The following is a 15,735-nucleotide window of genomic DNA, read 5'->3' as shown; positions in this document are numbered from 1 at the left end:
CCCTCTGCTCTAGTCGTCATCTTGGAGATTCCTTCGTCTCTCTGGGGTCACCCGTCCCCTTTTTGAAGATGATCGCCACGTTTCTGTCTGGAGCTCCACATTTGGGATGCTCCTGCATGCCCAGCCCCGAGTTTTGCCGTATCCCTTAGACGGCCCGTAGACGTCCTGCTGTGTCTCAGTCCAGGGTCCTGCTCCGCCTTCCTCCTTGGTCAGCCTCGAGTCTCCCCGCCTCCCTCCCCACTTCACGCGCCTCCTCTGCCCTTCCTCGCTCATCCTGCTGGGCCAGTCCGCAGCTCTGTCCGGTGTTTTCTGCTCTCACGTCGTTTCTGTTTTCCTTTGTGCTCTGGTGCGCTAGCTTGGGCCGTTCGTGAGGCCTTGGTGTCTACATGAGGTGGCTTTGCTTGTGCTTTCTTCCTTTCCAGGCCACCTAGCTCCCAGGGTAACCCAGACCTCTGGCATGAGAAGGTTTTGGCAGGGCCTATCCATGGCAGCAGGTGTTTGGCAGTTTGGCATTCATGGCTCCGTGTTCTGGCTTTATTCACCTTTCCCACATCTTTCCCTCTGTAAATGCCCCTTCACTCTGCCCAACCAGTCTGCTCACTCTGCTCCCCTTCCCTGACGCCTCGTCCTGCGCGATTCCCTGCTCGGGTACTGCCTCTCCCTCTCCTCGCTTTCATCAGACCCCAGCTGCCTCTCCAGGCCGAGGTCACCCCTGTGAGGTCTGCTCGGACCAACTCCGATTCCTACTGGGATTCAGAGTCGCTCCCATCTCTAGGAGACGACAGATTTGGTGCTTGGGGCTGGTTTTACTGTGATTCCTTTTATCTTTTCTCCAGTTTTTCAAAATGCCACCAGCTTTAAGAAAAACGCAGATGAAAGAGTAGGATCAAGGTCATTCTTGAGGGGGTAAAAGAAATCACAAAAAGATCTCCTGTGGGGCGTGTGGCCAGCCTCTTTCTCCCCATGGGATGATGGCGGTGGGCTTGCTGGGTGAGCGTGGAACAGTCTGCTTTTTCACTGACTGCTGAGTGGCTTCCTCTTCTTTCCCACCCTCCCCTCCTCCTCTACCTCCCCCTCCACACCCGTGTCAAATCTTGGATCCTCTGCTTACTAACTTTCTGATCTTGGCCAAGATATTTCACTTCTGAGACCGTTTTGTCGTCTGTAAAGTAGAGATACTATTTATTTCCCAATATTATAGGCAGATTTAGTGAGAACTAAAATAAAGCATCCACCGCTGTACCCTGCACAAGGTGGGCCTTCATTAGATGCGAGGTGTCTGTCTGCAGACCCCGTAGCCCCGACTCGGGTGACTGGGAGGGCGTACAGCCTGCAGGGGCTTGGTTTGGGTGCTCACCGTGGGATCTCCCCCTGAAGATGACATCGTCTTGAGCTCTGAGTCCCGAGCTGCTTATCAGCCAAGTGACCTTTGTAGGTCACTAACCTGCCCGGGCCTGTCTTCCAGTCTGTGAAGTGAGCTAATTATGTATGCCTTCCTGTCGTATGTGACATCTACTTTTATGTGATAAATATTGGAAAATATTTTGAAAACCAGTCAAGCATTAAGCACGTATAAAGTTATTACAATGAATATTTGTGTCTTAGGAGTACTTAGCATCGTGCCTCCCAACTTTTTTGTTCAGTAAATTGTCCAAATTAATAGGGCTGCTCCTTCTCCAGCTGGTATTGCTGTCTCCTGAGCTTGCTGGAGCCTCGAGAGGAAATCCCTAATAAAGTAGCTTCCGTTCCAGTTTTGTACTTAGAACTTTGGTTCATTCTGAGACGCCCTTCTTGTTAAGTTAGAGAGTAGGTAAAACTGGTTATAATATAAGGCTCGTGTGAGACTGGTTTGCAAGACGTGAATACACGGAGCCTTGACAGTTTAAGAAGGTTACAACGCGGTAATATTCACAGTCAAACGTAGTCGTTGCTGGTTCAGATCCACGGGGACCTGTTGTTTGAACACTACATTGTTCGCCCGGGCTGGGGATTTTGAAACAGTGAGGGGAGCAGTTCTTTCCCTCGAGCAGACTCGTGTGAGTGTGGTCCCGCACGGAAGGGACAGGTGCTGTCTTTCTCAGGGGCCGGCGGAGCCTGTACAGAGCGGCAGGGTTGAGCTCCGGCTGCGACGTCGTGTTGGGCATGCGGGAGGCGCGGGGCTGGGGCGGCATTGGGAAGGAGGAGCTGCCACGGGCGCGCGAGCAGGAGCAGAGGGCGCAGTTTGGGCCGGCTGGGCGGGCCTGCTCCGTGTCGGGTGGTTGGCTGCGGAGGGGTGTGGTGTGCCAGGCACGCCGGGTGGGAGGAGAAGGGTCGACAGAGGAACAGAAAGGCACCGAGGGTGTGAGCTCACGGCAGTGTGGTCCCCGAGGGTTACTGTATAAGTGACGGCCAAACAGAACAGCACTGTGAGGCTGTGGTAGGCGCCTCCCCATCTCGGTGGTGAGGCCTCCTTTCCCTGAGGTCTTCGGAGCTGGAGGACCCCTGGTCCAGCTGGTCCGTTAGCCTGGTGGCCGCGGCTCCCCGCCGTGCTGCGGTGTGGCTGTAGTGCCCTGGTCTGTGGGTCCCTCACGTCCACGGCTTCCAGGCTGTCTGAATTTATTCTTCGTTATGCTCAGGTTTCCTTCTTGCTTAAGGGGAATGTTGGTTTCGGTTGTCTGCTTGTTCCCTGAAAGTGATGTGAGCGTGATCTGCTGAGCGTTAAGGGCGCGTTCCTGGCAGTCTTCCGGCGCTCTGACCTTCTGCTCTGCGAAGGGATGGGTGACGGTATTGAATGTCAGAGGTCGGACCACAGCGAGAGTGGAATTGGCTCACACTGTGCCGTGAGGAGCGTGCTGGAACAATATGCAGAAATAGACTCGTTTCCGGCACATGTTTCTGCACGTAGAATTATTTACGAGAACCTGTCTAACCATCATTATAAGAGCAAATGAGGGCTGGATACTTTCTCTGGTGCTTCCTCCTGTCACTGCAGCCCATCCTTTGTAAACAAACAGAACACACGCACGCGCACCCCTGCGAGACCATCTCAGAGAGCCTGTCGGGAAGACCCTTCAGACCTTTTCACGTGGGTGCGGAGCAGCCGCACTGCCCCTTCAGCAACTCGGTGCGAGCAGTTTTCTGTAGGAATTCAAAACAAAGAAAAAGACTACATTTATTACAGAACTTGTTTAGTTATATTGTTCTTTGGCAGCAGGAGGAGATTATTTATGTGGCGGAGTTTAATATGCAGAGGATTTCGAACTTCTTTAAGACCCGTCACTTTGAATATTAAGACGTGGCTAACGTGAGTTCCTTAGTAAACAAAGAGGGACCTGAAATGGACTTTTAGGTTGGGGGACAGGAATGGCGCTATCAGAAAGTTCTGGTCCTGGTTTCAGTGTTCGATACTGTGTAATAGAATTTTGCTGCTGAATGAGGCATCAGAAGGTTGCATCCAATTAAATTGAACTTTGACTTCTGTTCCCATTTGTTAATGTTATTGCTTTAATTTTGTGGTAATTGCATGAGATTTCATCCAACTTCTAGCCAAGAAAATGAGCCTAGTGTCTCAGCATCGTGTCCTTGAGGGGCTTCGCCCCGTCCTGCAGGAGCGCACTTGCATCGTGAGGCACACAGAGGTCGTGTCTTCATTGTCAAGACCTTCACCTCCTGGGATTCTTGCAAGATTGGGCTATTTTATTGTCCATTTTTCTGGGTAATCTTATGTAGAAAAGGATAAGCTTCGTAAACTGAGTGGCCAAACATAGTAGGTGAATATTTATGAATATTTATGATATTTGAGATAGGTACATTGCCATTCACCTTGAAGGAAACTGGCATCTCTATCAACTGAATTCTGAGGACACTAATTTTATATTTGATTTCAAAATTAGAGTTTAGTCCAGTTTTTTCTCTCTTTAGCATTCACCTTTTTTCCGTCTGAAACACCTAATGTAGGCCATGGCCCAAAAGGAAGACATGGAAGAGAGAATCACTGCTCTGGAGAAGCGCTATCTCGCGGCGCAGTGGGAGGCCACCTCTGTGCACAACCTCAACGACAAACTCGAAAACGAAATCGCGCACAAAGACTCCGTGCATCGCCAGGTAGGGGATCTTACAGAGCTCTGTCTGGCTTTCGCTGAATAATTACTAAGGCAGTTAAAGGCCTTTTTCCTGTGACTTCCATGTTGGAAACCAAGGCCCAATGTAAAGTTTTTGTAATCTTAGACTACTGTGTTCAAAAGGGTGAATGACTTCAACTGGCCAGTTTTAATTACTTAGGATTTGATTTAACCATTTTATGGAACTGCACTCCTTGCTTCTTTCTCCTGTTTTGTTTTGTTTTAAGTGAATGTTAATCTGTTGCTTGTTAGCGTTTTTACCAAAGGAGCAGAGTGGCAGAGAGCTGCAAGGCAGTGGCTGCTTGTTAACAGCTGGGTCAGTGTAATACATGGCGCGTTTAGAAATGCAGCCAGCAGGGAGAGTCTGCCCCTCCTGTGGTTTGCTGAGCCACGCTTGCTCCTGTTTCTCTGTAGCCCCAGAGAATTGAGTTAACCAGAAAACCCCAATTCAGCTTCTTGAAAATAAAGTGAGTTCATCTGGTGTATCATAAAGTATATCATTAAACCCAAAATAAAAATAAAACATAAAATACTAGGAAGCCATTAACAATTTTATTGTGGAATACTGTTTGAGAGCTTGGGAGTTGTTCACAGGGATGACTTTAAAGGGCAGACCACAAAATACTGTGGACAGTGTGACGCGTTTTCCAAAGGTTTTCAAGCGTAATATATTGTCTGTATGTCTACGGAGATACGTGCACACAGGAAGAGGAGAAAGCTGCTTAGGAGCAAATGTCCGCCTCTCAGGAACCTGAACTTACAGATGATTTTTAAAATTTTCTTTTTTTAAGAAGTTCTTGTCTAAGTTTCCCACATTGAAGTTTTTTTTTAGAGTAGGAGGACTTTTTAAAAGAACAATGATACATTTACAAAAATAGCTTGACTAGCTTTTCCTTAGGCCGACTCTTCGAAGGTCTCTGTTTCAAAGGAGAAGGCCATCTTTTGGCTTACCTGCCCCTGGCAGTTGGCTGGAAGTAGTGTTACCTTCAAATCATGGGTCTGGTTATTTTTTAAAAAGGGTTAATGACTCTTCTTCCTTAACTTGTCACTAAGAATGAGCAAGCTTCCACAGAAAATGGGTTTTCTTTCATGTATAGGAACTTTGTTTTTTGTTTTTTGTTTTTTTTTTAAGAAAAAAGACTTCTTCAAAGATATTTAGGTAAAGCAAATACTTTGGCAGAGGCGCTTTGCACATTGAAATCAAGCCCAAACAGTGGAAGACGAGGTTCACTCTGAAGTGCCTGCCAGCACAGTGCTGCTTCTGTCAGAGCTGGTTTAGGAGATGTCTGCGTTTAGAGTTTTCCTCAGTTTGTCAATATGGAGAGGGCCAGAAGATTTGGTCCATTTTGATGCTCTGCTCTCGTTTCGTAGACTGAGGATAAGAACCGCCGGTTACAAGAGCGCCTGGAGTTGGCGGAGCAGAAGCTGCAGCAGACCTTGCGGAAAGCGGAGACGCTCCCCGAGGTGGAAGCGGAGCTGGCCCACAGGGTGGCCGCGCTCTCCAAGGTGCCGCCTTGGGTTCCCTTCTGGGGCCAATGTCGGGATTTTGATCTTGAGATGATTTCCCTGTGTGCCTTGTTTACCTTTTGTTCTTATGTCGGTGCACCTCCGCCCACGAAAGAGCTCAGATTGGTTCTTAGTCTTGCGTTGTCTGAGATTGGACCGCTTTTTAAATGTCCAGGGTGAGCCTCCTCTTTTGTTATCCCTGAACTAATTTCTCTCCAGTTTTGTCAGGTGTGTGCTGTTCATCCCCAGGCTGCTTGATCTAAGAGTCACTGCTGCTTAGAGTTAGTCAGCAACTCAAAGTGTAGGATGGAAGCTTTGTGTAGAAGGATAGACTTGGTCCCAGAAATCGGAAAACACCATTCTCATTTGTTTTACTTTTTGGTTTTTTTTTGCTAAGCAAGAGTCACCCTGAGCTAACGTCTGTTGCCAGTCTTCCCCTTTTTTGTATGTGAGCTGCTGTCACAGCATGGCCACTGGCAGTTGAGTGGTATAGGTTTGCTCCTTGGAATTGAACTCGGGCTGCCAAAGCGGAGCACAGCGAACTTAACCACCAGGCCACCAGGGCTAGCCCTGCCATTTTCTTTTAAAGACAATGAAAATAAATTTGTAATAAACAAATTTTTAAGCAATTTATTCATTCATCTGTTCAACAAATGTTGACTAGGCGTATGCAAGACACGCGCCCTGCCCTCTCTATCCACAGGTGACTAGGCACCTTCAGAATGATGTTGTAGGTACTAGAAGCAGGTGGCCCGTACGGGAGGAGGAAGCACGTGATGACAGAGAGCCCAGCCTCCCTGGGCCTAGGGAAGGCTTAGCCTCCAGTGCCCGTGGGAGTCAGCCAGGCAGAGAAGCGGCCCCGGGCCAGGGGGCCTCCTGGCAGAGGCCTGTGTGGGCGCCTCCGTCAGTGGTTTCATGTCGCCTGGTTCGAGCTTAGTGAGCTGCTGGGGAGGGCACCCGTGGGAAAAGGGCAGGACAGGCACAGGCTGCTGCTGGTGAAAACTCGCCTTGGGTGGGTCAGATGCTGTCGAGTGCGCACAGGCCTCCCTCAGAGCAAGTCCATTGCTAACAGCTGTTGCAGAACCGCTTCTCTTCCTTCGTGATCTGTGTTTAAAGTGTCGGTTTCTTCTCTCCCCTGTCATCTCTCCTGTCCCTGGTTGACCTTATAGTCTGACCCTTGGTCTTCTGGAATGTCTGCTGCTAAGGAAGCTAAACTGTTCGAACTTACTTCCCAGCTCAGGAAGGTAGAACGTGTGCATTGCTCTCACTCGCGCTTGCTGCTTCCTGCTTTCCCTGCTGACTAACCAAACGCGGTGTGAGGGTGGGGAGCATACGATCCACTGAAATTGGGCACGGGGTCGGGGAAGCACATTTCTCTCACCACATTTGTCACCAACACCAGTCCTGCCTCAGCGTCACCAACGTGAGAGGATTAACCGCTTCCCAGATGAGCACGTGAAGCCACGTAGGCTGTGTCGGGAGATGTAAGGAGACGCTTTCCGTCTCACGTGGTTGACAGTGGTGCACGCAGAGCATGTTCCGCTGGCTGCCGCCGCAGTGGCATACAGCATGCTGCCAGGGAAGCGGAGACCCTGGTTGAACTTACACTGTGTTTGCTGACCGGCCGAGGAGAGACACGGCAACACTGAGGAGAGGCTGCGCCAGATGGAGGCACAGTTGGAGGAAAAGAATCAAGAGCTGCAGCGGGTACGTGTCCAGGCACAAGGCCGAGTGCCGAGCCCGGTGCGGGGGAACGCGCTCAGGCAGGGGAAAGCGACACCTCGTGATTCCACTTGTCCCGACCCGGACGCCGGTCCCTTCTCCATCCTGTCATGTGTGTTTCGTTTGTGGCCTCATGTACGAGTCGTCTGCTGACAGGTGCATCCACCCCGGGGACGGTCATGCCAGCACTGCAGCAGGGGAAGAGCTTGGTGCCCGTAGGCCCTGCAGGGAGGTGGGTCCACAGCCCGAGGAGGCCGCTTGCTTCTCTGACAAGCCTGTCAGGGGACCTGCTCCAGGTGCCCCTGAAACCTGAGGTGCTGGCCTGGGGTCCTCGTGAAACTTAGAGTGAGGTGTGTTGTCCTAGATGACAGGTCCACTTGCTTAGGATATGGCACTGAAAGCCCAAATTCAGGTCACGGGCCTGACTGTCTCCCAAAGTACCAAAGTATGACTCCAGACACACAGGTGTGTGTAGAGGTGGGTATTGGCGAGGAAGAGGAGACTGTGACTGAGCTGTGAGCTGTGAAGAGAGTGTGCAGTGGAGGCTCGTGTCAGTTGAATCCTGAGAGAGTTTTCCCTGAGGAGTTGGTCAGGTGTCAGTATGGAGCATCCAGGCAATGGAGCGAGTGGCCGCCTTGCATCTGGCTGGCACCCAACCTTACGACACCAATTCAAGGCCGTCAGATTTTATTTTCACCAGAAGCCTATATTCTTGGGCGTGGACTGCAGACTTTCAAACATTCTGACTCCCTTCAGAAGATTGTATCTTAGTCCTCTGCCTGCCCCCCATACGCACACACGTAGCTCTTAGGCAGAGATTTTTATCCGTTTGGGGATGCACTTCCTTACTTTCAGAACTGTTGATAGAATTTGGAAGGACCAGTGTTGAGATAGGGGTGCCATTTATAACTAAGGCAATTCCAATTAAACGTTTAGGTTGCTTTGCTTTAAAAATATTTGAACACCGGTGCCTTATTGTGTGGTGTGCTGGGTCTCTCCAGATGGTGGTAGCTGCTGTGTTGGGCATGATTCTGAGAGCCTTCTGTTTGATTTGACCATGACCCATGAGAAAAGGGAGATGCTGGCACCCGTGGTGGTCAGCTGAGGATGCTGAAGCACGGAGGGCTTGACTGTGTTGGCGATTCCCTGTGGGCTGCTCCTCCAGGCAGCGTGGCTTGAGCGCAGGTCTCAGCCCCCGAGCCATGCTGCCCTCTGCCCGGGAGCTGCCCACCGGCCCGGGGGACCCACCCTGACAGGTGCCACCTGTTAGCCCTTCCTGTCCCCTCCACGTACCCTTTGTATTTGTTCAGAATAAGGGGCGAAAACAAGCTTTGTAAGCCATGAAATTGATGATAGTTTTATAAAACACAGACTTAGCAGCTTTATTTTTAAGATTTAAAATTACTCGTGATTATTTGTAATTTTTCAACGTAAACGTTCATTACAAAAAATTCAAGTGATGTAGGAGTATAAAGAACAGGGGAAAGTCTCTGTCTCCACTGTTTTTTCCCCAGATGAATTTCTTTACCTTTTGCTTTGTGAGTTGAGTTCATTTTTTCCCCTGAATCCAGACGCAAGCTTCTGTTTACATGGGCAGATTCCTCCACTGGTGTGTGGATAAGCTGATCCCCTTGAAACTCTGCTGTGTCTGGGTGTAAATCTGCTCCTGGAGCCCACCCGACAGTCAGGGATGGGTGACGTTGCTGAGGCCCCGTGAGGGCCTCGTTTAAGGAGCAGTGGACGTTCTCATTAACGCTCTCGCAGACTTGGCCCTGCCTTTCTCTGCGCCTGTGAGGCAGTCCTGGACATCGTGTAGACGTCCACTGATGGCGGAGGGCCGGAACAGCCCAGGGATCGTGGCACGGGTGACTCCACGGTGGGGGAAACGATCCTGCCTTTGCTCGTAGTGGCCAGGTTTTTGTTTCTCCTGTTCCAGGCAAGGCAGAGAGAGAAGATGAACGAGGAGCATAACAAACGCCTGTCCGACACCGTCGACAAGCTTCTGTCAGAGTCTGATGAGAGGCTCCAGCTTCATATCAAAGAGAGGATGGCTGCCCTGGAAGACAAGGTGGGATGTCACACACCTCGCCGAAGGTTTCCCATCCTTTACAAAGAGATCTCCCATGTTCTGCTACCCGGGAATGCTGCATAATGGTGGTTAACAGCCATTACAGGAAGTAGAAATGACTCCGTAAGGAGGAAAAAGTGCCAACTGTTAACCGCTCGCTCAATTAACTTCTCGTTTGTTATGTTCTTGCCCAATTTGTGTGTATGGAAGCTTGTTTACCATTCTTATTCTCTAGAGCTGGAGTTGATAAACTGTTTCTATAGAGGGCCAGATAGTAAAAGTTTTAGGCTTTTACTAATTATGAGTGATTGAGCAAAATAATTTCATGCCTACTAATAATGAGCATGAAAGCAGCCGTTGGTGACATGTGAGTGAGTGACTGTGTTCCAGTAGAACTTTGTTGACAGGGACAGGCCCTCGCTTGCCAGCCCCTGCACTGGAATCTTTTGCTGGGCCCAGCCCTCACCCCTTCGTTGCTCCTGCGTCGGAAGTTAATTTCTGTCTCGTTTATAAACATAACGGTGTAGGAGAATGGTGTAAAATAAAGGCTTGGATCAACTGAAAGTGTTCCAGCTCCTCCCTCTCTCCCTCCATTCGGTTTGGAAAACGTCTGAGCAGGACTCATGCTCCTCTCATCATGGGGACACTTCAGCCATCCCCAGGGTGAAGGAGAGCCCTAGAATTTGTCAGAGAAGCTCTCATGGGCGACAGTTGCATTGGGCCTTGGCACGACCTGTCCCGACTGCACGGGTGTCCCTAAAGATAACGGCCAGAGCCTGCCCTGAGGTGGGCACCGTGGTCACGCTCATTCGAGAGACACCAGTGGTCATTACTAATGACGTGACGTTCCTGTTGCACAGAGCCCGTCAGGAAAGGCGTTATCAGAGACCACACAGGGCGCTTCCCCCTTTCCTCCTTGATCAGTGGGCCAACCTTAAGGGCAGAATACTTTGACCTTAGATTTAAACTGTACATTTGAAACTTATGTCAGGTTTCCCAAGTGACCGATGAATTGTAAAATCTAAAAGCTACTATAAACCAGTTTAACGGATGCAGATAGGCCTACACCATGGGCTTGACATGCTTACTTAGAAAAATCCATCACGGAGGTAGTAGGTTCTGTATTTACAAATTATCATTAGAAGTTGCAGTGGTCTCACTGTTGCATTTCACTCTAATACTGCTCATGAGTACGTTCACGTGGCCCCTTTTCCGTGGTACTTTATTGTCTTAGACAGAAATGTAGCCATACTATTATGTGGAACGTTTTCAAGAATCAACACTAAAGGACTCTTCATCTTTTGCAGAATTCTCTATTACGAGAAGTTGAAAATGCAAAAAAGCAGTTAGAAGAAACGCAACATGATAAGGTACTTAAATCTCTAAATCATTGAGAAATCCGTGAATTGAGCGAGTTCACTGTTGCTATAACTACTACAGACGTTGGGTGAAGTGGAGTCAAACTTTCCTGCTGTAAGATTTATGGCACTCCTAGAGTTGTGCGTGAATGCGTTTGTGTTGGCGGTGGATGTTAAGTCTGCAGCGGGTAGGGATCAGAGTTCTGAGTCCTTTCTGGGTTCATTTGGAAGCTAAAACCTTAGCACAAACCTGTCGTCTAGAACTGTGCTGTGCAACAGAAATGTAATGGGAGCCACATGTATAATCGAAAATTTTCTAGTAGCCACATTTAAAAGTGTAATATGAAACAGGTGAAATTAGTTTTACTTAACCTGATAGAGTCAAATGTTATTTTATCATGTCATTAATATAAAAGCTAATGAGCTGCTTTACATTCATTTTGCATAGTGGGTCTTTGAAACCCGCTGTGTGCTTCATAGTTACAGGACATCTCAGTTTGGACCAGCCCCATTCAGGTGCTCAATGGCCACGTGTGGCGAGTGGCTGCTGTATGGGACAGCATAGATCTAGAAGGTTATAGGTGACTTAAAAAGTTTTTTGTCAGTTTTCCTTACTGTTTTGACGTGTACAAAAATGAGATTGGACGTACAAATGAACAAATGATTCATGAATGAATGAATGTGTGCTCGATGTGAGACAAAGACAATACAGAAAGGAAAAAGACAACACAGGGAAGTATGTGCAGTAGAAGGTGAATATTGTTCGCCTCTCCCCGTCCCCAAATCTCTCTACAGAATTAATAATTGTTAATGACTCGGTGTTTCGCCTCTAAAAACTTCTCTTTGACTAAGACATGACTTATTATTCATCAGGATTTATAAAGCTAATTTGGTGGTCTGAGTGTTTATGTTTACTATAGGACTCCCGGGGAAAATGTTCTCAGAACTAAAATACTTGATATTTATAACTGCTAATTTAACCTATTATGGTTATGTTCAACATTTGATGCAAATAATTTTAAATCCTGAAGGAGACAGCTGCAGTATGTGTCATTTGCTGTTTTGTAGGATCAGCTCGTACTGGACATCGAAGCCTTGAGGGCTGAGCTGGACCAAGCGAGGCTGAGAGGTGCGTCCCTTCACCACGGGTACGGCACTCACGCATTCACAGACACTCTCCAGCACCTGCTGTGTGTGTACGGGGCGCTCACAGACGTGCTCTGGCATCTGCTGTGTGTGTACAGGGCGGTCACATGCTCACAGGCGCACTCTGGCACGTGCCATATGTGTACAGGGTGCTCACGTGCTCACAGACACGCTCGAGCACCTGCTGTGTGTGTACGGGGAGCTCACGCACTCACAGACATGCTCCAGCCCTTGCCGTGTGTGTACAGGAACACATGCAGGCCACAGGGGCAGCCAACTGAACACACTGCCTGGCCTGAGCTCAGGGAGCCTGGAGCTTCGGAGCAGGCCGGAGGGCAGAGGACAGCATCATCCTGAAGGTTGGGTTCTGGTACCTTGGAGGTTCCCGTCACGTCCTTGACTCAACTCAGAACCGCAGGAGGAGGTGGGGCTGGGGACGATTGATTAGTGTCGGGCATATGAGTCTGAGGCACCCGCCAGAGTGTGGGCGTGATGGTGTCGGGATCGGAGGACAGAGCCCAGGGTGCCAGAGGAAGCCCCGTCCACCTGGGAGTGACGGTCGCATCCTCGAGGTGAAAGAGAAGGCTGCCGAGAGCCTGCGCTGCTGGAGCGGGAGGATGCCCTGACGTTCGCGTGTCTGGTGCGGCGCTTGGAGTCTGTATGTTTTGAAGAGGCTGACGTGAGATTAGCTGCCAGTGGCTCCCAGGGCTGCTGGGGGCTGAAGAGAACCCCCTCCTGGCGACGCTTAGGTTCTCTTTCCCTGGCTCGTCCGCTCCCATCTAGCAGTTTCCCTGGGAGCCCTCAGTAGGTGGTGTTGTAGCTGTGCAGATGTGTGTGTACGTGTGCCCCGTGTGACGTCTGAAGACTAACCGCACGCTGTGTTTGCACGCTTCCTCCCCGGTGTCGGAGCAGGCAGCGTGTCGGGAGCGCAGAGGCTGGACGCCGCCACGGTCAGGACTTACTCCTGCTGAAGCCCCGTGGTGAGTAGAGGGCTCCGCGTGCCCGGAGGCCGCAGAGGCGGCCGGGTGACCGCACGGGGACGCTGCCTGGCCCGGAGAGCCCGTTTCCGTTCCTGCAGGCCTTTAGGAACACGCACGCAAGCCCGGCTGCACCCGTTACGTGGTTCTGGTGTTCTGTATGCTCACAGTTGGTCACAGAGGGGTTCGTGTATCCTCATTTGTTAAGGAAAAAAGTGTATTTGCATTTTTTCCTTAAAACTGAAAGTGCTGGACTTTTTCAGTATCTGCTAATGTCTTTTGGGGGTGGGGAGGCAGGAGAGCAGCGCGTGGCAGGAGCTCACCGGCTCAGCTCTTGGCTGGCGGCCACCCGTGGTTGAGAGCGCCCGGCACGGCGGCTCTCCGCCTTGACCCTGGCATCCGCGCTGGTGTCGCTCCCAGGTCAGCGGCGCCCGCTGGCTTTCTTAGAAATACACGTTCTTGAATGAGCCGCACCCTGCATGGCCAGGTTTCCTGGGGCCACGCTGTCGTGAACCCTGAGGGCCTGGCGGGTGGTTTTAAACACACAGCTGCGTTGCCATCGCAGGGGTGCAGTTACGAGCAGCCCGCTCGCGCTGAAGGGGTGACGTGGGGCTGGGAGCCCAGCCCCTGCTCGTGGCGCCAGGGCCGGGGGCTGTGTTCCGCTCTCCACTTTTCACGTCTCCGCCAGAAGGTTTGATTGGTTTCCTAATCTTTTTAATTGGTAACTTTTAGACATACGCCAAAAGGAAGTCAGCAAGGAATTTTCTCATTGATACGCGTACTCCTTGACGTTTCATCTCAGTTCTCAAGCAGCTACAGTGCAAGGGGCAGGGAGGCAGGGCTGGGCCTCAGGACGCAGGTGTGCGCCGGGCGGCCCGTCCTGAGGCTGATTGTCCTGTTTGTGCTTCCTTTCCAGTTTACCCACACTACTTCTACAGATGACCGTGCAGCGCTCGGGACCCGGCGAAGATGGCCTTTCAGAATTCAGTGGATCTGCAATCTGTTGATACTTATTACATGGACCCTAAGATATTTTATTACAGAGTTTTTAATTAATGAAAAATTCACGAATACCATAGAGAAAATATTTTAGAATTTAATGTTTCTTATATTTATGTAAACATGACTTCATTTATATAGTTAGTTACTTTTTCATGTATATCCAGGCTATAAATATCCTTTCAAATCGATTCTGTTCTTCTATCTAATTTTAGTCTTTCAAACGAATGTACTGTAATGCTTGTATGTATAAATCCTATGAAAAGATACTGGGCTTTTGTAAATTATGCATTTATTGTAATTATCATTAATTTTTTAATAATAATCGGCGAGAGAGAAGAGGATTTTACTGCATTTGCATTTGTAAGATCATCATGACATGGTGCGCGTTATCCTGACAAATGTGACCAGCTCTACAACAATCATTTTGAAACAAGCAGACTTAATTTCAAGCAATTGCGTTTTAATGACTGACCTTACTCTACTTTTTCTAGCAAGAAATGCTTTATTCTGCAGCGTGAACAGACTGAAAGTACCTGGTGTTAAATATGAGCTTCTGATAAAATTTGGGCTGAAGGGGCCGTCAGAACTGTGAGCATCTCTGGTGGCTCTCAGTAGCTTGCAGAGCTCGTCCCTGGAGACCCGCACAGCTTGTCCTCAGCGCCCGGCACAAGCCCCAGCCGGGAGCACTTCTCTCGGCCGCAGGAAGGGCTGGGGGGCTCTCCGGGCTCTGCCCCGATGGGCGGACGCGGGCCCCCGCCCCGCTGCTCTTTGAGGACCAAGCAGGAAGCACCGCGCTCCACAGGGACGCCCGTGCCGGAAGAGGAAGGCGCGGGCTCCCTGAAACCAGGAAACCACGCAGTGCGACTCTACTAAAGGCCTTATTTTTTCTTATGTAAATCATCTTTTTACATTTGTTTGTAAACATGTTGAAAGGAGGGACCTATTGGTACATTTTTAGCTTTTGACGATATAGCCGTTTTGGACTGTCTAAGTAGCAGATGTAACTTTTCCTTTTTAAATGGCACATTAAAGAGCCAGCAGGAAATGTGTTCCCACCACGGTGCATTATTTATTATACAGCTCATTTTGTCGGTGGACGGTTTACATTTGGTTTCTGCTTTTAACTTCCTTGTACGATTCATTCGTTGTTACATTCTGTTTTCTGTTAATCTTTTGTGAACCTCCTGATTATGTAACAAAGTATGTACAGTCTCCTTTTGAACTATTTTTATCACAGTATTATTTATTGCTTTCTTTCAATAAAGTACTGAGGCGTTTTCCACTGCCAATAAAGGATACTGAGAATAAGCTGTCATTCTGTGACAAATCGGCCGCAGCTGGCTCATCTCCGGCTCCAGGCTGATTCAGTGGCAGCAGCGTGGTCGAGTGGACTTTCTTGGGTAGAAATCAGTTGACAGAATGAAAAAGCTGGGGATGGAAGCACAGGATGGGGGCGTCCCCGCCAGGAAGCCCAGGGGCTTCCCGCCTCGGCCCCCGAGGCCCAGACCCTCTCTCGCTGAGACCTGGGGGACCAGGCCCGGGCAGCCTGGCGCTCAGAGGCACCGCAGGCCACAGGGAGGCGCGGAGGCGCGTCAGTCCATGCGCGCACTGGGGCCCTGCTCTCCTGCTGCTCCCGCCCTGGGCTGTGTCCTTCCGGTTCCCAGGGAGCCTGGTCTCGGAGTGCTCAGACGGAGTCCTGAGTCATGAAGCAGTCCAGCGCGAGAGGGGAGGGACGCGCCGACGGGCCCCGGGCAGGCAGGCAGGCAGGACGCGCCCGGCTGCAGGGCGGCAAGGCGCGGCGCTCGTGGCTGGCAGCGCCAGGCCCAGGGCACCCGATGCCTCAGCCCCTACGTGCT

At 50.2% G+C, this 15,735-nt stretch overlaps 2 protein-coding genes across 20 annotated transcripts in view; both read left to right on the top strand.

The window, feature by feature from the left end:
- Positions 1-7,146, top strand: part of LOC138916689 (liprin-alpha-1-like) — a 91,296-nt gene extending 84,150 nt beyond the window's left edge. For 13 of the 16 annotated variants that reach the window (XM_070229825.1, XM_070229833.1, XM_070229828.1 and 10 more), the window contains 2 exons: positions 3,937-4,083; positions 5,472-6,235. In XM_070229825.1, coding sequence (XP_070085926.1) covers positions 3,937-4,083; positions 5,472-5,786 — 462 coding nt within the window. In that variant the 3' untranslated portion in view covers positions 5,787-6,235. Of the gene's footprint in view, positions 1-3,936; positions 4,084-5,471; positions 6,236-6,775; positions 6,927-7,008 lie in introns of those variants that run through there. The other 3 variants (XM_070229826.1, XM_070229840.1, XM_070229829.1) reach the window with 2 other exon arrangements.
- A 28-nt stretch (positions 7,147-7,174) lies between these two features.
- Positions 7,175-15,175, top strand: LOC138916692 (liprin-alpha-1-like). Of its 4 annotated transcripts, none has more exons than XM_070229845.1 (6): positions 7,175-7,313; positions 9,265-9,396; positions 10,704-10,766; positions 11,823-11,883; positions 12,813-12,880; positions 13,794-15,175. In XM_070229845.1, the coding sequence occupies exons 1-5, from the start codon at positions 7,272-7,274 to the stop codon at positions 12,869-12,871; spliced, it is 357 nt and encodes a 118-aa protein (XP_070085946.1). In that variant the 5' UTR covers positions 7,175-7,271; the 3' UTR covers positions 12,872-12,880; positions 13,794-15,175. The 4 variants fall into 4 exon arrangements, 3 of the variants coding, with proteins under 3 accessions (XP_070085946.1, XP_070085945.1, XP_070085947.1); XM_070229844.1 differs by having other exon boundaries at positions 11,823-11,902; XR_011424007.1 differs by having other exon boundaries at positions 11,823-12,880.
- The last annotated feature ends 560 nt before the right edge of the window (positions 15,176-15,735 follow it).

Source organism: Equus caballus, chromosome 12, assembly GCF_041296265.1.
Source record: "Equus caballus isolate H_3958 breed thoroughbred chromosome 12, TB-T2T, whole genome shotgun sequence".
NCBI classification, from domain to species: domain Eukaryota; kingdom Metazoa; phylum Chordata; class Mammalia; order Perissodactyla; family Equidae; genus Equus; species Equus caballus.
The sequence above is the reverse complement of the archived record's forward strand: the minus strand, read 5'-3'. Positions and strand labels throughout refer to the sequence as shown.